This window comes from Mizuhopecten yessoensis, unplaced genomic scaffold (genome assembly GCF_002113885.1).
Source record: "Mizuhopecten yessoensis strain PY_sf001 unplaced genomic scaffold, ASM211388v2 scaffold6579, whole genome shotgun sequence".
Classification (NCBI taxonomy): Eukaryota; Metazoa; Mollusca; class Bivalvia; order Pectinida; family Pectinidae; genus Mizuhopecten; species Mizuhopecten yessoensis.
Window position 1 is genome coordinate 62,059 of NW_018406620.1, and position 25,480 is coordinate 87,538.

A 25,480-nucleotide genomic window follows, 5' to 3' on the forward strand; every position below is an offset into this window, starting at 1 on the left:
TAATCTTACGTAGACAATATATACTCAAAACATGCAAATGTCTGAGCAAGTTTTGACATGTCATTGCATTTGTATACAGCATTTTAGAATCTTTGCAAAGACGGCATGTAAATACCACCCTTTTATTTGTTCAGTTATGTGCACATTGCTTGTTAAATGTATGAAAGTGATTGCAAGCCTTTGTTGTTTGTTTTCACAATTATAACCATTACTATTATCCATATGTTGTTAAGCGTAAGAGTAATTTTACAAATTATATAGGGCGCTATATAAATGTTGTATATTATTGTTATTATTATGTGCTTATCTCGACGACGACAGTAAATGTGAAAAAGTACAAAGTAGCGAAAAATAGTTTCAAATATTTAAGGCACTTGCAATAATTTACATTTATTAATTGTAACATTAAAGCATTGATACATTTGTGATGTTGTCAATATAGTACTATCCTTAGAACACGGGTCTAGATAGTGCAAAAACAAACATTGCTTAACTGCTTAAACAAATATCATTATAAAAGCAACTGCATACCGGAATGCTCGGCTCAATACCTAAATGTTTCCTGAACGAAATAGTCACTGAGCTATGATTTGTAGATTTTCTCCCAAAATGCTGTAACGGATGGGGTCATATCTTGTGTACAAAAGGATTTGCCTAATGTTTATATAATATTTTTTAATTTCCCTGATGTGATGATTAATTTTTAAAGAATCCGATATTATTGAAAACTCATGGTCAACAATGTGGGTATCGGCATTTTCGGGAAGGTCGACGGCATAAACTAGACTTTTAATAATTCAAGTATCTGCTAAGAAACTTGTCAGAATATTAAGTAATGATTCAGGCATAAACTGTTCAATAGAAAATACTGAATTGATCCATCAGTCTATGTTTGAAATTCGCCTGATGATTCTGCCTTCGCGTTTCCTTTCAGAAAACGAGTACATATTTTTATTAATTCATGTAATCGTTTACAGAGAGATAACTTAGCATAATGCTATTGAAAGCGTATCTATTTAGATGCAGGGACTTCGAACGGAATCACAACATTGCCTTCTTTCTTTCCCTGCGTGTAGCCAATAATACGGGTTTCGGGGTCATTTAACGACCTTTGGTGTAAAAATTCACTTGCTGTTTGTATTACATCTGTTATGGTGCTGTTCGGTTGCCATTCAGGCTGGTTTTCAGTGACATTTTCAGACGCTTGCTCCACTACAACACTGTCTGTTGATGACAAGACTGTGCTTATAACATTGGTGATTTTGTCCATGTTTTTCTCTGTTAAAAACTCGATTTCTGCAGCAAATGAATCGCAGTGGGACTCCCTACATAGATCTATTGCAGTTTTGCCCTTATCATCTTTACAATGAGGATCCGCTTTGTGAAATACATGAAGTGACAACCGACACAGTCGTTCTAGGACTTGGAGTTTGGTGTCTCCTTTTACATGTTCAATGCAATTGTGAACTGGTGTTCTACCTCTATCGTCGACCGTTTCGACATCACATGGATGTTTCAATAACATAGTTAAAGTACGAACTCGACTTCTTGTCGCATGACATGAGGCTAAGTTCAATACAGTCCTGTTTTGTGTATCTTCAATCTTCACATTTGGTCTCTCTGGCAAAAGTATTGAAAGCAGCTCGCATACTTCATCATCAAACAGTTCGCTTTCTACGCAATAGTGAAGGGCAGTTTTCCCATACCGATCCCGTAAATTTTGGTTTGCACCATTGCAGATAAGATATTTAAAAGTGTTTGGTTTTCTTTTCCGAACACTTTCTATTAATGCAGTTCTATGCATTTCGTTGACTTGGTCAATTGCGGTTTTCGCCTCCCTCATGATCAACTCTATGCATACCATTGTATCTTCATCTGACCGGTCTGATTTGACAATCAGAGGTAAATATGCTTCTCTTTTTAGTGTACAGAGATTGTGGTTACTGTATGTTGCTAATTCCCCTATGAGAGAAGCATTGCATGGTGATTTGCATGCAGATACTAAAAGTGTATCTCCTGCATTGGTCTTTCTGTTGACATCAAATCCAAGCTTCGTAAGAGGCAAGACAATGTCTGCGTCTACAGCTGTTGCGAAGTCATCTTTGATATGAAAAGGCATCATATCTTCTTTGCATCTATCCTCTAGTTGAATCCCGTAATCGAGAAACAGTGTTAGCAACTCATGTGTAAGCTTGTTTCTGATTTTTATCCTTTCAAAAAGGTTATGCGTCACTTCCATGGAAAAGGATTTGAGAAGAGTGCACAACGTTTTCTCTCGTGTGTTTTTAGATGAGACGGCCAAAGAAATAGCCGTATTTCTTTCTTCGTGGCAGTCATCTTCGGTTACAAACTCCTCGCATTGGATTATGGATTGACACAGGATGCTTGTGTTTTCATCAGCCATTGCTGCTTCAATACACACATGGAGCAAACTGCGTCCATGCGAATCCTTGAGTGATTTATAACAAAATTTGGTAGTGTCAAGAATATTTCTAATTGTCTCGAAACGCCCTTGGTTTGCAGATAATGCAGACACTACAGGAGTTTCGTTATTGTCGTTCTGTGCAAATGGGGCAGCACCGTTGTCAATGCACGTTTGAACTATCTCAAGTACCGTCTTATCTTCAAAATGAGAATGCATTAATAAATGCAATACTGTGTTTCCATCAGAATCCGTCTCATGAACGTCAAAGTTTGCGTCCACTAGCTTCTTTACAAGATCTGGTTCTTTCCTGTTCTTTATCGCAAGCATTAACGGCGATTGTGCAGGCGATGTTTCCATTTCTTTTATTTTGTCATCGGTCAGCAGGATATCGACTATTTCTATCGCAATATGGGTCTCCATATCTGCCATGCAACAGTAATGCAACGGGAACATTCCTTTTTTATCAGGAATGTTTTTTTCTGCACCGTTATTTAGGAGCAACTTTACCAGACCAAGATTATTGCTTGTTGCCTGTACCGCTAACATGAGCGGCGTCACTCCTTCGTCATTCTGTTGGTTTACTGAAGCTTTCTCCTTTATCAACACAGCAACAGCTTCTTCTTTTTCTGGGTCCTTTAAATCTAGTTTGATGCAATAATGCAACATGAATGTTGTGGCATGAATATCTGAGTCGCTCTGGCAATGAGAAAGCATTCCAAGAGTTTTGATACGGCTCTTTCCCCTTGATATTGCCGCTTGCATACAGGTTTGGCCACTTGAAACTACTTCATGAGGATTTGCTCCACATTTGATCATTTCGGCTGCTCTTTGCGATACTGTTTCGTCATTTATTTTTGAAGTTATACACAGATGAAGGGCTTCAGTGAGGATATCGTAGGGGCATTTTTCTGAAAGTTTGACAATACGTTTAATGTCACACTCGATTTGAACAGCCATTGCTAAAGGTGTTTTCGAATCATTGTTTGTATCTGTCAGTAAGTCAGGAACGTTTGCCAGGACTGAAACTGTTTCATACACTTTAGCTGGAGGGGGCGATAAAGAAAGAACATAATGCAGACAATTGTTTCCTTTTTCATCCTTACTAAGAATTTGGAACTCCTGTTCATGCATTGCTCGCATAAGCTCTGGATTTAACCCAATAGTATCCAGGCAACAGAAAAACAGCTTCTGCTTATTTTCTCTCGAGTCCTCTACAAACTCCTTAACAAGTTTTGCGAATTCAACAAGATCCCCGCCGATCCCCTGTTGCTCTTTTGAGAACGAGCTTGAACATTGTATGCTAACGAAGGAGCACGTGCACATGATCGTCTCTTCTTCTTTTGCTGCTGCGGCTAGTAAGTTCCAAAATCCCCAATGGGAATGGGGATCTTTTGCTCCTGCTTTAAGCAGGACTCGTAAGGATTCATCATCTCCTGAGTTCAGGATCCATCGGAGTGGAAATGAATGGTCACTTTTGCCATCAGTGCATGTACAGTGACTACAGTCGGCACCATTGTTTGCAAAAAAGTGCAGTAGGTCTGATAATTTGAATTCATGCCTTGCTAGATGAAACGAATTGTTCATAGTTTCGCATGCGTGCAATAAAAAGTGTGTCATGATAGCAATTCTACGTGTATTGTTGAACTCACGAAGAAACTTTTCAATTCCTTTACATAGTGGCAGACATTTGTACTTGACTGACCATTCCATCAGCTTGTTAATACATGCATCGTTCTGTTCATGTTTCTGACTTCTGTGTTTTTCAAGTGTTTTCATTAGTTTTGATATAAATGATTGGTCTAGCCAGGCATCACTGCTGGAGAGAGCTGCTGTGCGGTCGTTTAACATATCTTCAAAAACCCTACAAGCGAGAACGCTTTTGTCAGTTTCTTGCAGTAGTTGACCAATCTCCTCATGTTGTCCTGTACATCTAAATACGGTTGTATCGCAGAGAGTTTCTTGATTCAGGTTTTGTAGAGTAAGTGTTAGGAACTTCTCAACGGCAAACGAAAGAACAGCTTTTTCCACGGCCGGGTTCCTAAACCCGTATTTGCTTTCCGCTTCTGACACTAATTCTTCGGTTACTAAGTCTTTGGCAGCGTCGGGAAGCTGTTTCATCTGTTTATCCTTTAATATTTTTTTACCTCCCTCATCTTCAGAAAACTTTTGTTTAATTTTCTTCATGTGCTGAGTTGTAAAGGAAATAGGATTTTCCTCGAACAGAAGAGCCAACAGTATAACGGTGTTGGAATTCCTTTGTGTGCATCTTTCAATCTCTGATCGGTAGTATACGACAGGGGACCTAAAAAACTCGGCACCATACTTCCGGTAATGTTCATTATCTGCAAACAAGAATGCTGCCTGGGGAAATGCGATAGGGGTTTCAGTCATTTTTGTGATGCTCTCCAAAGTTTTGTCATCTGGTAAGAAGGTGTTTGCACATGCACGTTTTAATTGTTTTTGTATAATGGCCATTTTTTCATTGAAATCAAGGCATAGTGTATCGTCTTCGGGGTCTGATAAGTCTATGTGAGGTGTCTGATTTGCAATCTTTGTAACACTTTCTAGCCCCGTCGTCATAATGATGTATAAACTTGTTTTTTGCTTTGCATGTATGTATTCTCTAATGATTGTTTTCAGACTTTTCTGGTCTTTTTTAGTAATTGTCTCTGAGATTTCAACTAATGTTATAACAAAACCATTAGGATCGATATTGTTTAAGAATTCAGATATGGAATTCAGATTATGTACTTTACAATGACCTAATTTAAATAGTTGAAACATCAGATGAAATGCCAGAGCCGTTTTACCGCTGCCACTGTCACCTGTGATGAGTAAGTGGTGGTGCTCCTCTAGAAGTTCCATCGCCTTCCTGGATAATTTTGTCTCTTCGTAGAAACGTTCTTCGACTTCATGGTTTTCAATGAGTGCCTTAGTTTGAGCTGTAAGTATTAAGGAGAAGATATTAGTAATGTAAAACATCAAACAACCATGTTTTAAGTCATAGGTATGAAATATTTGTTAATTTAAATGTTCTCAATGGACTGTTTAACATTATATAAACGTTTCAAACCGAACCCAATTGTGAAAACTAGGCCTGAGGGAAATATTATCAGTTAATTTCACGGGCAAATATTTCTAAATCACTTCTTTTATTTAATCACCTTAATTGCAACGACATGCATTTTGTGCTCGAAGGTAAAGGTTACCACTGCATGAGATAAGATATGCACGTAGGCACTATGGCTTATTTTGATATTGTGGATTTATAACATCTGGTTAGTAACTTTAGCTGAGTTTAATATTAGCAGTATAAATGCCCCTAGTTCGAACCCTGCAGTTTGTTTTATTTTGTTTTAAGGTTTTATATTTGTATTGTCAAATTTTCATATTTCAAACAACAGCAGATCTGTAAAATACATCGTAACATATGACTTATATAAAATATTTCTGAAGAAGTAATTTTTTGTTTTTGTAATATTGACAATGGTTAAACATTTTTGTACTTTATTTTAATGTGATCGTACCCTTAACCGTGAGGTAAAAATGTGTGAAGCAGATGCAATTTTACCTTATAAGAATACATAAGACTGTTAGTTTAGACAAAATGTCCCCAAAACACAATAAATTAAATAGTCGATGAAAATCTCGTTGGATAAGTAATCTTTACCTTCTGATCGTATATGTGACCCACGCTACCTCGAAAAAGCATACACTAAGATTAATTCAGGCTCATAATATTGATATTGCCTCTAAAGGACATTTGTTTTTCCTGAGAACATTTCCTTTTCTGTCCCTGTGGCTCGTAAAAAATACTTAGTACAAAGTATGATAAATCATGATATAAAAAAACATATGATGAACAGATTTTTTTTTAATGTTGTAGCATATGTGAAAGCTTCATAAGGACTATTAGGTCTCAAATACTACTAACTTGTATGAACGGATCAAGATCTGAATTAAACCAAAAAATAATTTTGAGCAAACAAGCGATTATCCTATGAACTATCTGATTACTCACATCTGAGAAAAAAAATATACCAAACGTTCCCAAAGGTCTTTGCAAGACCCTCAATTCAATTCATGCCTTTTTAAACTTTTGCTTACCTTCTTGCCCTGTCAAGTTGTCATTGAATTTCTTAAACTCACTGGCAATTTCTGAAATTGAGAACAATTTGATAAATCAATAATAATGCATATTAGGTAAAAAAACCACTTTGAGTCTTAAAATTGATTTAAGGTATATTTGTATGTATTTAGTTGACAAACTAATCGGTACTATAACATACTCCTATACAGAATGTGATTGTGTTTTATATATGAATTAGCGGCATGTGCATAGGGCCAAACAAAGAAATAACAAAAAAATATACAAGGCCAGAGCTAGAATTTGAAAAGAAATTTGAAACAATGGCATAACCTGTTATATTTACATTGATCATACATTCACTCTTAGATATGCGACAACAGTAAAGTAGTGTAATACTTGCGCTACATTTAGAAATATGAGTATTGCATAACAGGAAGATGAGCTCGTCATGCATAAAGCATATATGTATCTTCTTAATTCACTAACATCATTTAGAATTTACCTTGAAGTCTGTCATCTAGGCTTGTAAGGACCTGTTGATCAACGCCCTTTCCAGTCGCTTCAACTGATGTACGATGAAAAGAACAAAAGAAAAAATATTAATTACAAATTGTGATTTAGATATCGAAAGATGAAGTATCTTTGCAACACGGTAATATGTTGTAATTTTGTTCTGTATTATATACATGCATATAATTGAAAACATAAGAATATCTCATCAAAATGCATGTGACTTAAGAAGTAAGATTACGTACAAAGATAACAACCCAGGAAGGCTACACTGTAAGCAAGAAGTGAAATATTTATGTCACGAATGCAATTTACAAATGATTTTCTGCCCCGAGAGAAGACTTGGGGTTAGGTAGCAGTGTACAGTAGAAATTGGCTTATGTTAAAGGTAAAGGGCATGTGTGAGATACACGTGGATAGTGGATTCATCCTGCACAACACACCTTCACACACACACATATATATATTTATAAACTTTATTAAAATACAAATATTTTAGAAAACAATCATTTTTTTTTAAATTCCCCAACCCCAAGATTAAGACCTGTGAAAACCATGGTTACCACATCAAAAAACGAAAAATGCAACAAAAAAAAACCCATACTTTTAGACCCAAAGTTTGACCCCAAAGACAGATTTTGTTTTTGAATACATGTCTTAAATTTGATATCACCGTCTCGGTAACAGAATTACTCACGTATAAGCATTGGTCATGCCGGTGGATTTAAAAAAAAAATTAACACATGTGTGCTGAGTACAAAAAAGACTACATTTAAAGCTAGCTTTTGTTGTATATACACAGTTTTGTAAACGGCCAATGCTGTACTTTCAAACGAAATGTTTTTCTTGAATATTTAGGAAGCCCACATAGTCCATTTCATCACTTATATTTTAGTGCTACTTTTTTTTTATTTTGATAGATGTTATATTGGATGGAATATTTGTTGTACAAAAATATTACCAATGACCACCGCACCCTACTTTATACTGCTACCTTAGTAGTGGTGGTTGGATAGGCCAACTGCCGGCACATAAGTTATAGATGGGCCTTTATTTGTGTTACATCATATCCTTAGCGGAACTCCCATATATTGTACGGTCACATGCTTGTAATAATGCAATCTATTAAAACATTATAAAAATGTGTTCATACCCTCTTTTAAAACCGTACAATTTAAATAAAATTCCAAATCAATCGACATGAAAAATATTCACAGTAAGTACTATTTCATCACGGGGTCTTACTCACATAGCAGGGGTGATAACAGGGCTACGCATAGCTTCCCCAGTGAACCGGTAGTGGGCAACGTATCATATATCACTGTGACATTACATAGGTTTACAATGCAAAATTACATGTACTTAACAGACTATTCACATGATCATTTTTATGATGCAATGGCGGATGAACAACTTCACCTGTACCTGCTTCAGCTTACAAATGCACAAGGTGCAATCATTTGCAGTTTATTCGGAAAATCGATTACAAATTGTTCGATACAATTTTCACGCTACCCATTGCAATGGCTTTCTGAGAACAGCAACTTGTGTGTGTGTGTGTCCTAGTTTCGTTAAACAACGATGAACACTAGCACACAATCTGTACGAGTACTTTCTTCCGGTAGGTTTAGGAGTAACGCAATCATATGTATACGTTTTATTTTAATTTGTAAATGATGGAGTACACATTGATAAGCGGACGCGTGAATTTTTAATATTATTACATATCATGCAACGTATGTACGCTATCAAAATAGTCTTATGCATTACATTAAAATCAAGGAATTGTGCTTACACTGAAAGAAAATATGTTGCAGTCAATTGACTGTTTACTGGTCAAACCGTGGTTCTGGCTTTAACAATTTCCATTCATATTACTACTCCAGTTTCATTTATTTTGTATTGTCCTGTACACTGCAGTTCCATGATTTGACAAAAGGCAGTAGGAGGTGACTTAGAGAACTGGTGAATGATGAAATAATTCGGGATTTTTTAATATTTTTTTTAGGTATTCGAATGACATCTTAAAACTTCATTGAAGAGTAATACTGTAAAACTTAAATAACCAAGCAGAGATACATGTACATACAGCAATCTATAAATATTGCACCTAGAGCTTGGAGGTCTTTGGCCTCTTTTCTTATTACACCGTGTTCTACCGGAAAAGATTATTCCGCCAGGGAACATATCTTAATTAGACGGGAAACATAATTGAATTGCAATTGAATGCATGACTAACTTAGATATTATTTTAATCGTTTGATATGTTTTTCAACTATCGGAAACATAATACGCCTATGGAACCCAGCGATTTGATTTATGTTAACAACCTAGTAATTAATTAAACTCAAAACCTTGTCATTTTAAATTGATTCTCAACACTTATATTACTATCAAATAATAAATGTGAGACACTGTTCGTAAAAAAAACCCAGTCCAATAAGATTAGCAAAACAACTTGGACAAAGGTTTGTTTTGAATTCAACAATAAAATGACAAACTGGACTAAATATTTTGTCACTAAACATTTTGCAGGAAAAATGTTATTCATGGACATGTACATAATGTATAATATTCCGCCGGAGACCATCATTATATATGCATTCATTTCACATGGCAGTTCAATTTATTTTCGCTTCAGTTTAAGAACTCTGACAGTTTCTAAACATTTCACAAAATTAGAATAATATCTTCGTAAGTCATGTTTTTGACATTGCAATTAAATGTTGTTCCCCGTAGTATTTAGATGTGTTCCCGGCGGAATCCTCTTTTCCAGTAGTATCTTGTGTATTAGTTGCGTGCGAGGGTATACAGGTAAGTCATTGTTATCGATATCGATCAATAGCACACAGGTACGATTACACGCGTGCTCCATTGCAGCCAGTTGAGGAAAATTACAAAGGCTGTTTATATATGCATCTGATAAAGCTCATACCTTACTACAAATACACGTTGAGCCAAAAATACCTGGGTAAATATATGATATAGTTAATCGGGTCATGTCAACTACACAACTCTGTACCCATCAATATGTAGATGGACTTTATTGCCTTCGAGTATTTTTTATTAGTGTTACACATGTAACGTACTGTTACCTAATGAACTGATGGGGCAACTACACTTGTATGTTAAGATAGGCATCAGACAACACTAAAATATAACACACAGTAATGGTGAAACGCCTTATTTGTTTTAACCAAAACTGCCAAATTTGGGTTATGTCAAAGCATCGAAAAGTACAGTATACGTTACTTGTGTGATTACCTGCTGAAAAGGGCACTTCTATTACAATAACACTCAATACATTGCTCGAACAAATAATCATTTATATTTAATTGTAGCAAAACTTATTATATATATAGTAATTTTAGGGCTTCTTCTTCGACATCTTCCGTATTTATGACAAATCATGACAAATAATTGACACATTTTTATGAATGTGTGTCACTTAACAATCATGTTCCATAAGGTTGATTTTGACTCAACTTAACTTTGTCATAGTTGAAGAAGAGAGCATGTCTCATGTAGTGAAAATATGTAAATAATTAATGCTGAAAATTCATTAACTCATCGCAGATCAACCTTCCATATCATCTATGTATCGATACTGACGCGTTTATGTTAATGAGTAATAGCTAATAGTAATAAATGCAGTCAGTGGATAATTTATAGTTTAGTTAATTTTTCCCTCAATTCTCCAAAAAAGAAGAAACTTTATAAGCATTGTAGTTGCTTTATGTACACAGACACATGTACAACATATTGACATGTACATTTTGTATATACATACCTGTTTCTAAAACTTTTCTTTCCAGTTTGTCTACATCGCTTGGTTTCTCAGCGTACATAACACGCTCCACTTTGATCCCATACTGTGGTGGTTGTAATCCAAGGCACTTTTCCACAGATTCCACTACTGTTTTAAGATCCCTGCATTGTCTCATGAAAGCATCATCATCTGGCATATTTGATTCCGCGATATGCGCTGTGCTATTACGAAACTGTCGGAGTCTGTCAACACTTGCTTGAAGACTGGTATCCGATTTAGATGGATTTGGATCCCATTTGCTTGGCCCAGGTAAAATTTCTTCGTGTAGAACATTTCTAGCAATCACATACATCAAGGTCGTGTCTACATTTTCATAAGAAATTTCGTTTCGAAGAAATTTCTGATACAATTGTTCCGATTTCTTTTCAAAAAGATCTTTTCGGTTATTTAAAAGATCTCTCAAGTTTTCATCAGTTCTTCCAAAAGGATTTTTGTTTTTTAATATATCACGCATGATTTCTTGACATGTATGTGTTGATAAAAACCACAACCGCATGCCATTGAAAGAATTGCCTTTATATATTAGTGCTAAGGATTCGTCTTCTGTTTGTTCCCTTTGTCTGGGTTGGTAGGACGATTCTTCTATTCTCTCTTCCACTTCAACATGCCCTGGGTCACTTGAAAAAATAACAAACCAGACTGTTAACCTCCGGACGGTGGAATTGATTTATATACAATTTCATTGCCGCAGGTTTTTCCTTATTGGTAAAATTCTCCAAAATTAGTGCAAGAGTGTAAAACAAAAACAAGGAAAAAAAAACCCAAACAAATGCAGAGACCAACTATCATATAAACAATATCAATTTAGTTGTTGTTTGTTATTATTGTATTTACTCATTGAATCTTACTTGTTAAATCAAAATAATGGTTCTGATTATTATCAAAAATATATTTAAAAAAGTGTCATGCTTGTATTGTCCATTGTAATATGAAACAATTATCAAGAGTAAATCTATTTTTGGAAAAGCTTGTTGCTTTCATTTCAATTAAATTATATTAATAAAAGAGATACTATCAAATTATATATATATCTATATATTATAAATGGGAAAACAAAATAAGAAAATAATAAAAATGGCTCATTAATCCCTTTTTCAAATTCATATGTATTTTTTAGCAAATTTTGTTTTGGTTTTGGTTAAGCAAGTACCGAATATTTTCTTTTTGTTCCAATAACGTTTTGTCGTCTTCAGAAGCCTCTTGTTTGACACCGTTTCCTGTCTGTGAGGAGCAGGTGGAATTTGGCAAATCATTCTCGTCCGACATGTTTGACCTCGTGTAATAATTTGAGATTATTCGTTGTGCACTAAATTATTGGAAGTCAACAGCTTACCTGCAATAAGAAAACAAAGATTAGAAAAACATATTTTCGGCACTTACACTTTTAGCAACTGTTTTTGACATGGAAAAAGTTAAATATGACTTTAGTATGTTGGTAGCAAAAAAATGATTTTTATTCAATATATTAACGAGGATATATAGTTAATTTAAATACCCTTTCTATTCTATACAGAAAACTTCTAAGTAGTGAGCCATCCCTGCTGATTATCTTGTAAGTCAGGATCCAAATAAATGATTCATCGACGAGTCTCCTTTGTTCTTAATTTTACGTTCATTATGCTATATACGATCGGCGTGAGCAGGTATTACCTTGTTATTAAAAGACAACATTTTGTCGATTTATCTCAAAGTTAAATTGAAGGCAATATTTTCTATGAACTATTTTTTCATAGACTTTCTGTTGCATATGATTATATCAGGAAGTTAAAAACTATTCAAAAACAGTCTTGAAAGCTGAATTAGTAATTTTCAAACTTACATAAAAAATGCATGTTTTATATCTTACATGAATATAAAGAGTCGATATATGTATTTCATTAGAGCAGCAAAACCTCCTTCTTAAAGTTTTTGTTTATTTGAAACTAGTTGTTTAAAAATAGATTTTTTTATTAAAGAGTTGGCCTACCCGGCCACATAAATGCGTGGTTGGCGAATCCATATTTATAATACGTGCAGTCATGTGTCGATCAACGTGCCTTGTAAACTGTAAGAATGATAATATCGGATGATTCACACAGTTAACAAGATTAATATAATTAAATACTTACAAATTTGGAAATATCACAAATAACACACCATCTCATTTTATACAGTACTCAAGTGCTCAGTGTGGTACTGCAGAAAACAAATACAGCGATTCTCAGAAATAATCTGCACTTACTCAGTCATTGTAGGGTCATAGGATAGCAGGGAACATCGAGTATGTATTTATCTAATGTGCTATTCCATGAAATAGAAATAGCGATTCTCAGAAAAATATGCACTGCCACATTTCACAGAAGAGTTATACATGTGTGAAACCAGTATAACGCGATGACAGGGGCAAGCCGACAGACAAAATGTCTATATATAGTAAAATTACTCACTTGAATAAGATTAGGAAGTATGTGCTAGCAGACGAGTTTTTATTTCTTGGGGTGTTATGTAAACGCTGCGGATATACTTGGAACATGTTTTATAATGCAAAATAATTTTCACATCCTTCGTTATTTGACAATTTATTAATCTTCGTTTGTAGTCATAATGAATGAATCGTATTGCTAATTTAGTTGATTATATATTGCTGTTACCTTTTCTCAGGGGTAATTTGACCTCAGCCGACGAACTAGGATGCCTTATACCTGTGCACACATTTTTATTAAAACTGCACATGCGCATTACAGCGATTACAACAACTGACACATGTAACCGTACATGTAGCTACAAGGTCATGAAAAGATCTGTTTAATAGTGGTATTCGGTACACCGATGTATACTTGGCTAGTCATTATCAACCTGCTGACCGGACTTTATATATATATGAGCACTTGGGGCATGTTTTGTGTTGTATTGTTTAACAAGTCCCAGTTTGAGGCGCCGAAAGGGTAATTGTTTTTATTCATTTGTTATTAATGTATTTGAATATTTAAACAAAATAACTGATGGGTTTGTGATCGTGTAATGGAAAATCACTGATGTCAAGCTACAATAGTAGAACAGGACATAGAATATAGAGGCATTTATTGGAAAAATGCTTAAATGTATTTGTTTCATAAGTTTGATGCATTCATTAAACATATCTAAAAATACGCCTTTCCGTGTTTTTCTTTTTTTGACAAATGATATGTTGTTATATTAAAATACCTGATAATGTTGAAATAACAAACCAGGTCATGGGCCATGAACTTTGCTCGCTGCACGGGTGTTTCGGAACAGAAATCCGTAAATGACATAGACTAAAACGCGTCAATCGAAAGATTGGAGTCGCAGTATGCAGGGAGTGGAAACCAATAGAAGAGAAGAATAAAGTAACAACTGAAACACTTTCAATTGGACGGAAGATAAATTCTTTCATCAAGAAAGACTATCTGCTGTCCCCTGAATGACGGATTCAGTAGCTTTGCCATCGTAAAAAGAAAATCGTCATTGCTGCAAACTCATACGTTGTACGTTCATCTGGAGGCAGGATACCGAAAAGCACAATGTGACAACGTTGGTGTGAGTTTCCAAAGGAATCACCGGCATGATTCTCAGAAAACAAAATCCAAGGTTCTGATGATTTCTGCAAGTGAGTTGAAGAATGTGAAGCTATATACCTGTTTTTGCGAGATCAGAAGTATTCGAATGCCACTTTCTTTCCTATAGTAGCGTCATGTAATGTTAACCTTTTCAGTATATTTGAGTGTTTCGCAAATAGTATCACAGTGCTTCTACATTGTAATTTCGAATTATTATGATAAAGTTGTTTTTAAAATCATCATATGGTTTACATATTAAACATACTTGAAGACAACATAAACAGCTTATTCTTTTCAATCGTCAGATCGTGATAGCTAGCTAATTAAATACTATTATAAATTTTAACAATATCTCACATGTAACTAATTTTTAACATAAAGATATCCATTCACGTGTATTCTATACAATAGATAACAATGCATTTAAACACATATAACTCTTATCTTATCATAATAACCGTCACATGGAGGTGACAAAAGATTAAACATCTTTTTATTGTAAGCCTACACAAGGGAAACAACTCTTTGAAAAATCCACACCTATCCTTAAAACAATTCACTCGGATACAAATAACAGATTCTACACGATGTTTATACTCCCACTTTTCGAAACAAACGAGGGGTTCTAGTTTGGGACTGTGTCCGTTTGTCTGTCGCTGCTATTTTCGCGCATATATTTATGATGTACCTGCTCGAGAACGGTTCAATTTCAACAAAAATCTAAAGCGCACATTCAAAACAAATCTCAGGATTCCGAAAAAGTAATTATAAAAATATGCATTGAACATCATCATGCAAAAAGTGATCACGATTTGCCCTAATCCTTTTTTCTACATTTTATGCATTTCTTCCTATTTTCACTTGAGTTTCCTTTTGCTAAATGTGTCGCAATTCTCGCAAAATTTCACATACTGAATGATATGTTTGCACATGATTATCTAAAAATATTTTCATACTTTTTAACTAACTGGTTTTCAAAGTATGACATATCGTTCGAATGTAACCGATTTGCCTCCAAATTTTTTCTATGCCTGAAGAAAACAATGGCATCGAATGTCTATTTCCGAAAGAAACTTGCCATCAATTGCAAATAGTTTTTTCAAAAAAATGGAAATATTGACCAATACAAAATAACTTAAATCAATTTCGTTTCAGTGACGCAGTAACTGGTAGCGGTGACTTCAATGGTAAACGATAATATAACAGGAATTGTCATCGACGCAGAAGGCGCTTACCCTTGTGGAACAAGTAATCGTATTACATTTCTATCTTTGGTTTTCTTTTCCCATATTTGGCCTAGATGTATGGATTTCAGATCGAGTCATACCCTTTTTGTTTTCTCCTGTTGTTAGTCTAAACAATATTTTATTTCATCACTTGCACACTACATTACAATACAGTACAGATACAATGAGGATCGGAAAACAAGCTATAAGCTTATATTAATTCCTCTCCTCTAGTACAGTTGCAGCAATTTACATGGACATTTACACACATCATTGATGAGACGGACAAAACATCAACCTGTTGTTGATAAAGTTGTTTTTGACTCTGGTTGCAGATCTAATCGAATTCATCACCTCTTTTTGCTAGTAAGTTAAAATCATATTTATAGCAATATATGAAAAGAAAAAGAAATTCCGATCAAAAATTTAATCTGCCCTTAATCTTCCATCTTTGGATTGGTCGATGATTTGTACATGTTTAATTCTTAACGTTTTTGATTTTTAATTATTTTGTATTCATGGCCTTTTCTGTATTTCTTACGTGTACAGTTAATAATTGCTTTCAAATAAGCAACATTTAAAGAGTTCTCACTATACAAATATGAAAATAAACTAAAACAAACAAAGCTGCTATTCAAGTTTATCAATTCATGAAGTGTGAAAACAACGAACATATATACGTTACCAGAGCAAACAAATCTTAATGTCCAAAGTCTAGCACTGTTAAGACAAAAATGTAGCTACTTCAAATCTTATACATGAATAATACGATTCACATTGTACTTTTGAACACATTTTAGTGCTTTCTTATTTCTTACATGTACATCAATGTTAGTTAGAGAGCTTGCATTTAGCATACAATCTGTAAAATTTTCAGTGTAATAACACCATCAAATATAAAAATATTAAATATATATATATAAAACAATAAATTTGTTACATTTCCAATGACAGGTAAAAATCACCGTGAGCAAGAACTTTTAGATAGCATTAGCTATTTAATCTTCGAAACAACAGCGTGTCAGTAATAGCAGAATTATCGACATTGAAACCAGTGTATTAAATCAATATATTCAGACATAACATAATGTTCTTAAAGTCAGCTGTCAGTTAAATCGGTTGCGGGTAAGGCAACAAGTAAGTATCGTGTCAGTTAAGTGAGGTGTCGGTAAGTTTAAGTGTTAGTTAAGTCGGGTGTCTGTAAGATAAAATGTTGGTTAAATCGGAAATTAGTACTTTACGTTTGGGTGTCGGTAAATGCGAGTGTAAGTAAGTTAATGTGTCGGTTAAGTCTGGTGCCAGTGATCTAAAGTGTCGGTTAAGACAAGTGGTCGGTAAGGTATGGTGCTGGTTAAGTCAAATCTAAGTAAGGCAAAGTGTTGGTAAAGACAGGTGATGATAAGGTAGTTGTCGGTTATGACGGTTGTCGGTAAGTTATATCGTCGGTTAAGTAAGTCAATGTGTCGGTAAAGACGGGTGTCGGTAAGTTTAGTTGTTTGTTAAGTCAGGTTTAAGTAATGAAGCAATTGGTAAAGACGGCAGAAAGAAGGTAGATGTGTAGGTAATGAGAGGTGTCGGTGACGAGAGGTGTCGATTAAGTTGAATGTAAGTAATTTACGGTGTAGGTAAATTTGGGTATCGCTAATTTAAGGTGTCGGTAATGACGGGTGTCAGTAAGATAATGTGTCGGCAAGTTAGGGTGTTTGTAAGCTACCGTATTGGTGAAAGCGGGTATCGGTCAGTTAAAGTGTCGATAAAGTCACGTGTAGGTTAAAAACAGTGTCGGTAGGGTAAGATGTCGTTGAAGTATGGTGTTGGTGAGTTAGGGTGTCGGTAAAGGCGGTTGTAAAAAGTAAATTATTTTGTTGGTAAAGTCGGTTGTAGGTAAGGTAAGGTTTTAATACTGACGGGTGTTGGTAAGTTAAATTATCAAGTTGTATTTTTTACAGTTGTGTTATAGAACATATATATTTATATAATAGGACTTGTCGCTTCAGATAAGGCTGTGGTCACAGTGAAGTTCAAGAAAAGGTCAGGTCTACCGGGAATGCCATGTCGATCTTCAAAGTCACAACCACGTTAAACCAGTTCAACGCTTCACTGTTCTGCCTGACAAATTGCTAAATACTAACACACATGTTTCAAACGCGTCATTTGTCATTTTCTTGGACAATACTGTTTGATTAGTGAACTGCTGATAGTAAAGTCGGAGGAGAGAATCACTAAATTGAATGCTATATCAAGTAAACAGTGGTAACTGTTCTGTTTTTATGTTATAAATACAAGCAATATTTTAAACAAAACATTCGTCTGTGTTTGTGTTGTGGTGATTTATGTGTTGAAATTATTTTGAAATCTGCTGAGTAATTCTTGTACTAATGTATTTCGTTTATTTCAGAAACAGATTTTGGTGTTGAAAAAACGTCTAGATATTGTATTGGTGCTATTTTAAACAATGTTTCATGTAATGACATACATATACTGCATGCCAATTTGTTTTTCGTCAAAGTACTAGATGATTCATATGTATTTATATATGTTTTCAATCTATGATCAAAGTGTTTGTTTCCTTTTTTTATTTATCTATTTAATTGAGAAAAACAGATATAAAAACAACGTTTGATATAATGAAAAGATTTCAACGTAATATACATGTACTACCTCACCGAACATCAATAAATCAATGGTCAAAACCTCCAGCTTTTTTGGATATTAAGTAATTACAATATACAGCTGTTAGATTATAAATTATCTGACATATTGTCGCATATAAGATGAACGAGATACATTTAAGACGTTTAATTTTGAATATCGTGTAGCCCAATACAAAATTCAGGTGTTGCTGGACCTTTGACACATTAATGAACTAATATATGTATGTCAATTATCAAATATGCATCGGATAAAAGTATCTTTTCTACAAAGAGCTGTATACTTGTCATCACAATTCATTGTTCTCATTCTACCTACATTCACCACAACACGTGCATGATCATGACACCCGTATTTTGCCCATCCATCGTAAGACCACGTTTCGTCAAATTGACACTGATATGATGAAGTTAATCTTAAAGCTGTCCAATACAAAGTTGAGCATCTGTAAAAGTCCTATCAATAGACTTTTATACATTCATTAGTTGTACATAATCCTCCTAGTACAGAAATAGCTGATAGGTTAAGCATTTGAATTATTAAACAATTTATTATCAGTATCACCGTCAGTCTTATCACTGACGCATAACACCAACTAAAACTTTCTTCGTATGAACTCATTCATAATATAAAAATTGGCGTTTCCCAATAACCAATCCATGCTGCATTGGAAAAAGGAATGATAAAGTGATATACATAGATACTAAATAGTATTATGTACACATTTGGGAAGTAGTTTTCTCTTACCCTGGACAAGTGTATCCGCACTTTAACCGATGCGAGATTTCCTTGTCTCACCCTAGTAGGGTTAAGACGGGGGATTCCTCTGTTCATAACAATGGTATGACGTCAATTCAACAATATAATGAAGTCACGTCAACAATACAATGACGTCACGTCAACCCTGAATTTAGCATATAACGTTATTATTACATTGTATATATGATACACAGTGGGAGAACAGGGTAGGAAAAAAATAATTCACCCCCTTGTGAGTGCGATAGGAAAATCTCAACCCTCGGGGAAAGAATCTTCCCCCTCGGGTTAAGATTCCCCTATCTTGGCGAGAGATTACATTTGTCCTTAGCACGTCCTAATGCAATTTGCTGTGATGGTTTTACTACAGTGACGTAATTCAAACAACAACAACAAAGTAATGGAAACGTTTACATTTGGGGTGATTCCCTTGAATAAGAGCAAATGTCATTCCATCGGTCATCGGTCATGTCTGTTAAGTAGAATGAGGCTGCCATTATGATCATTGCAATAACCGCTGGATTCACAACACTTAAACTCAGTAGTGCTAATGAAGCAATCTGTTGATTACGTCAATCCCACTGATATACAAAAAAACACAGTTAGGTGAACTGAAACTTGTAGACGACTTGAATCTGCTATGAGTATGGGACTACTCGAAAGAGAAAGGGTACACGTCTTTCACCAAAACGGCCTGGGTGCAATTCCCCGATCAGACCTGACAAAGGATGGTTTATTCTCATGAGACCATTAATTAAAGATGTATTCAAAAAGTTCTCATTTATAGTTCCAATTTTGTGATGCATTTTAATCTTAATTGTTATTTATTTAATGCGTGAAAAGAAAAAATTAACAGCATTAACAGAATTTAACGAATATTCAGAAAACATATATAAACATAAAAGTGTTGTTGTGGAAATAAAGATGTTATTATTAAAGTGTAAAAAAATATAACTGACAGAAAAGGCAATTTTCATTGTGATAGGCGAGTGTCACGTCATTTATTGCATCATTTCAAAGACAGCTTATCGTATATTGAATCAGTGATATGTTTTACTTTTATTTTGTTATAAATAGATCATGCTCGTTCTTTTAATACTTCAAAGTTTGTTTTTTCTATAAATGGTATTTATAGAGATACAAGAAAAACCCTCTGTTATTCTCAACTCAATATTTTTAAATGTACTACATAAAGGTGCAATAAAGCTAAGTTTTACTGTAAATACTCACGTTGAGGTATGTCACCAGAACCAACACAAGGACATCCATCCGGGAATTCATGATCTGTGGGTTTCTAAATGTACTCAGTGCTTGCATTTGCTTATCATTAGACTTATTGACTTATGAAAACTTCCACAGGAAAACGCTGTTTATTTACGGACAGAAAATGTGCCGTGAAATAGGTATACTTTTTGGATGGCAAATGCTGTTCTTTGCAAAAGCCCCCGGTTCGCCAACTGAAATTGGAGTAATCAGCACAGTAGTACAATGAGAAATTATTACCAAGCAACGGACGTGCAAACAATTCATTAAAATGCTAAAAATTGTATTTGACCTTTTTTTCTTTCTTATCTGATGCCGATGTATATTATTAAAAAAAATACACATCGAACGGCGGTGTCGCCCTAAGCGGAAGTGGATTAAGATATATGTTTTATAATTTACTTAAGTTGTATCAAGCAAAATGGATTATTTTATTCTATTGTACATGGTTATAAGTAGTGGACTAATAACTAATTTCTGCATACCTTTATACATAACCAACATCTATATAACGAAGCTACGACATATAGCCAACAACTAAGGATTTTGGATTTCATTATTTCTAACATACGTTTCGTTCAAGAAAAAGATAATTGTAAACTGTAATGTTCTTTGCACAGAAATAAGATTGTAATAATAACATAGAAATAAGTTAAGCAATGTATTGTAGTAAATTTAATTTAATCAAAATGTTAACATACCACATTTTCTAAATTAGTTTTGTTTATTTTTCAAGTGCCACTCTGAGAATTATGTGCGGTATGAACATATGGTTTATCGGACTCAATTAAAGGGTAAGAATTTGTGGACTATTTCGTTTATAAACTCTTTGACCGAGTTTATTAATTCCCGAAAGGGGTAAAGGGATCACACAGTGTGATAACGCACGTCCAGGTGTAACTAAAAAAATACTTAAGTAACAAATGTGTAGTGTTGGCAGATGGTGAAATGGTGTACAATAAGATATATTTTTCGGCAATTTTCTGACTTTTAGATTCTAGCCCATTTACATTTGAAACTGATTAAAATTATGGACCCTCTACTTTAGAGTTGACGTCATTCTGGTGAGCATCTTGTCTGAACCTGCGTAGCAAATCGGTATATATAGGAAATTATTGTAAATTTCTTTTTTGGAATTATGTTCTTTTTTTTTGTCTTTAGAATGATTTAATTAAATCTAGAAAGTGATTAACAAATGTGTTATCCCTTAATATAAACAAACTTTGTTTTCCTATTATGTATAGTTATGCATGCTCAAAGACAATTATATTTGTTAGCGTTGAACAAACTCGATGTAGGTTTGGTGATTTTGCAATATTATCTAGCGCAACGTGTTTCATACACTTGTTATCTGATTTTGTCTTCTCATATCTAACTTTGTTTAAGGGGATGTTCCCCTAACATTCTCTCGAAACTGGTTGTCATGATGATACGACTGAGCAAAGTATCAAGACTACTATGAACTATTATTGCGTGTCAGTTTAAAACAGCATTCTAAGGAAAGGATACCATTGTCATGGCCGCTAAAGCTAGAATTACATGTATCAACAAAATAACTGATTAAAACACTACACCATGCATAGATACCACAGTGTTTTAAGAATACTAATATGTTTTCATTAGAAATGATGACATCCTGGTGTCAATAGCATGCTCAAAGTGGAAAATATGGATGATTTGAACGTCTTAACTGCATAATTATGTAGTTACACACGTGTTACTAATAAGAAAAAATAAATATGAATATGTTAGCAAATGGTTTATGGTCATTAAAACGCATGGTTGTATGTTAGTTTGTTAGCAAGGACAATGCTTGTATCTTAAGGATCAACTTGATATATGTTTATGTTATTGAGGGATAACAACATTGTGTTCGATACCATAGCAACAGAACAAATGGTCATTCACAATGTTTTACATATTTTTGTATCGTAAGAATTGTTTGCAATTTAGAATATGTATTCTGAATAAAAACGTCTGATCAAAAGAAAACCATTTTCATTCGATCTTAAGCGTTACAATCGGAATTCTAAATGGACTTGATTTTGTTGTAACTTAAACTCCAATCAAAACTGTGATACGGTAAAGCTTTGAGGAACTATGCGATTGATGCTTACGAACCGCAATTTTGCTTGTACATTTATAATGTGTTGTGTTTGTATTCGCTACGTAGAAAAGTGTAGAGCTAATAGCCTGTTTCTGAGTGATGTATCATATCGTATTTATACTGAGCACTTCGTCAACCCATTCAGTGTTTACATCCGAAAGTAGCAACAGGGAATCCCCAACGTGACTGTATGAGTCACTATGCGCTGCGCGAGATCAATTAGTGTTATCGACCGTCAATGAGACCATGTCTAACAGACGTTATAGAGTTACATACAATGAAAACTGTAAATATATTGATATTAGTCCTGAAACAGCGTAGCCAACAGGTATAATTAAAAAGCTCATTGTGTTATAGATGTATAACGTTCCTGTCCATGGTTATTTGTCTTAAAATAGTTCAATTAAGAATAAAAGTGATTGGAAAATTGGCAATTAATTGACTCATAGCCAAAGACTACCTTCCTATCGTGTATACAATCATCCTATACATTTGACAGCGTTGACCAAATTCCCCTTCAGGTTCTGGGATTGTGCAATCCTATTCTGTACAGCATATGTGTACCCCTTTGCAACACTTCTCATATTTTTTCGATTTTTGCTACACTTGTTATTATTCATCGTTTAAGATTGTCTCTTAAGTACCTAAAATGTTCCTGTTGTCAGAGAAGACTGAGCGATTTGCCTGGGCTTCTATGTCTATTATGTGAAATGTTCGTGTTGTGCACTTTTAAAATATCCCTCCTGGTGCGAGATGGCACCATATAACCAAAATCCTTAAACGAATCAAGCAACATCCAAAGTAAGGAAATTATATAGACATATCCAATATAATTATATAAAATGTTGGTTCAGAATAATCCAGAATTTTAAACTTAATTATATATGTAAATGGATAAATATGTATTATTTTTCCAACACACGGACTTCAATGCCATTTTTGTATTTTATATTGTAATTCAAACAATTTAAAAGTACATGTATGAGGTTGTCAAGTTTTCGTGGAGTCCGCTCCTTTATCGGGACACAGAAAAACAGAGAACATGCACATTATATAAATGCAAAATAAAAATATAGTAAGGTTATAACAAATATTTAAAAACGATAAACCTCTCGGCTAGTGTAAGCTAAAGGTAGAGTTAACACTTACAATGATACTGTGTGTTTGGAAACAACGACAAATATATGATAATGTGCCAGGAAAATTGAAGCGTGAAGAAAGATGCTGAAGCTGAAAAGAAAATGATACGACGAATCAAATACTGATGATGAATTTGAATATGGTGTGGAATTTGACGAAATATTTGTTTATCAAATGTAGTGAGGGTAAGATAAATAAGTACAACTAAGTAACGAAATGGAAAAAAATGTACAACACACTAAGCAACAGACATTTCGTCCACTTAATCCGACATCGTATGTAAGTCTCATACACTGACAAGTAGCAGCAGACATGTGAGCCAGCAGACCAATATCAATGAACCATTTAGTCAAATAACTTCTGGGAATGGAGACAAATTCTTATCGCTTGTTCAAACCTCGTGGGAAACGGGATTGTAGGTTGGTTATCCAGTACTTATCTCGAGCGCCGTCTCGATTCATTCCATGGTGGGCAATGCTCTATGGCAACCACCTGCGTGTCTTTTCGACCATTGGTTGATCAAAGTGCCGTGTCAGAGAGAAATCCCGTTTGTTCTGCATAACTGAACAGCGGTGGTTGTTGACTCTGATATTGAGCTTTGTGCTAGTTTCATCCACATGCAGCATATTGCATTTTTTCGACGTTATAAGATACACTGTATTGTCTAATGTACATGTCATTGTTTGTGATATGTGAGAAGCAGAACAGTTCTGAATTTTTATTAACTATGTATCGGATAGGGTTTACTTTTTATTGATTTAGTTTTCATTTGTTTCTCAACATTTTTATGATTGCCACGCTTAATTTAACGCTTGCAACTGATACAACAGTATACATTACGGTGATGATATCTGATTTTTTTGGTATCAGATATTGTATATTGCAGTTATATTTTGCATTAGTATTTCTTATAGCGTACATATCGTTAACAAACATGTAACGTTCTACACTCTATTATCTCTAGCCTATGAGCTATATATAAGTATTTTCCTAATAAAAAGATTCCTTTCGTATTTTCGTAAATTACTTTTCGTAATGAAATGTTGATTTCCAATTCATATCACTGCATTAATATATTTTGGTTTTGTTTACTTTTAATGTCCTTTTGCTGTAACATCCTGTTTCACATATGCTTCTTGAAAGAATGAATCGCCGCAAATTCATAACTATCTAAATACGAAGGTTAATTTGTGTTTAGCTTTGTTGTTATACGTAATTTTCCCTAAATAATAGCCTTATCCCATGTGATACTGCACGTGATTGTCGTACTGCAGATGTATATACCTTTTAAGTTATCTTTTATTGTGGTGTGACACACAGTTTCAGTGACAATTTACTACACAAAAGTCTGATCAAGAAATAACACTCACAATTCTCCTTCAATAAAATTCATAAGTTTGGAAATATGTAATATCAAAGTTCCCGGCATGGCTACAGCTCTGACATAATATTTTTTTTTTAAAGAAAACCACACCAATCGGACCGTCTTTAAAAAAACGAAAACACTAAAGAGGGAGAATGGAATGAAGCCAGAGAAGGATTCGAACCCTCAACCTCAAATCATAATACCATCGTTCGAACATACTGCGCTTCCTGGCCCAGCCGTACTGAAGGTAGATGTATATCCAAAATTAAAACTGCACTTTGGTTTAATGTATGTTGCAGTAAGTTACTCTGAATTTCTTTTTGGATATTATAGCAGCAATATTTGGGCAAGGTTACTTCTATTGACCAGGAAGCTGGTTGGATAGTTAGATGGTAACAATCTGAGTTTCAGTGTTCGAATCCACCGATAGCCACACTGATTTTACTCTTTTATTTATTTCCTTTTTATTATTTTTCATGCCGGTTTTCAGTAGCTGTATGTTAAACTACATTAGAATGTTCTAGAGTTTTACCTATTCAGGGGCAGTATAAGATCACAT

The 25,480-nt window shown here is 34.4% G+C and overlaps 1 protein-coding gene and 1 long non-coding RNA gene across 3 annotated transcripts; one reads left to right on the forward strand and one right to left on the reverse strand.

Moving 5' to 3' along the window:
• Positions 1-233: 233 nt before the first annotated feature.
• On the reverse strand, positions 234-13,131 carry LOC110452303. 2 transcript variants are annotated; one of them, XM_021500731.1, is made up of 6 exons: positions 12,963-13,131; positions 12,005-12,187; positions 10,816-11,471; positions 7,018-7,080; positions 6,533-6,583; positions 234-5,367 (listed from the first exon to the last, which is right to left on the reverse strand). In XM_021500731.1, exons 2-6 carry the CDS (start codon positions 12,118-12,120, stop codon positions 1,013-1,015), a joined length of 5,241 nt encoding a protein of 1,746 aa, XP_021356406.1. In that variant the 5' UTR covers positions 12,121-12,187; positions 12,963-13,131; the 3' UTR covers positions 234-1,012. The 2 variants fall into 2 exon arrangements, with proteins under 2 accessions (XP_021356406.1, XP_021356408.1); XM_021500733.1 differs by having other exon boundaries at positions 13,076-13,115.
• A 593-nt stretch (positions 13,132-13,724) lies between these two features.
• LOC110452296 lies at positions 13,725-17,912 on the forward strand. The gene is made up of 3 exons (XR_002463172.1): positions 13,725-13,778; positions 15,567-15,659; positions 17,635-17,912. It is a non-coding gene; the product is annotated as an uncharacterized LOC110452296 (long non-coding RNA).
• The last annotated feature ends 7,568 nt before the right edge of the window (positions 17,913-25,480 follow it).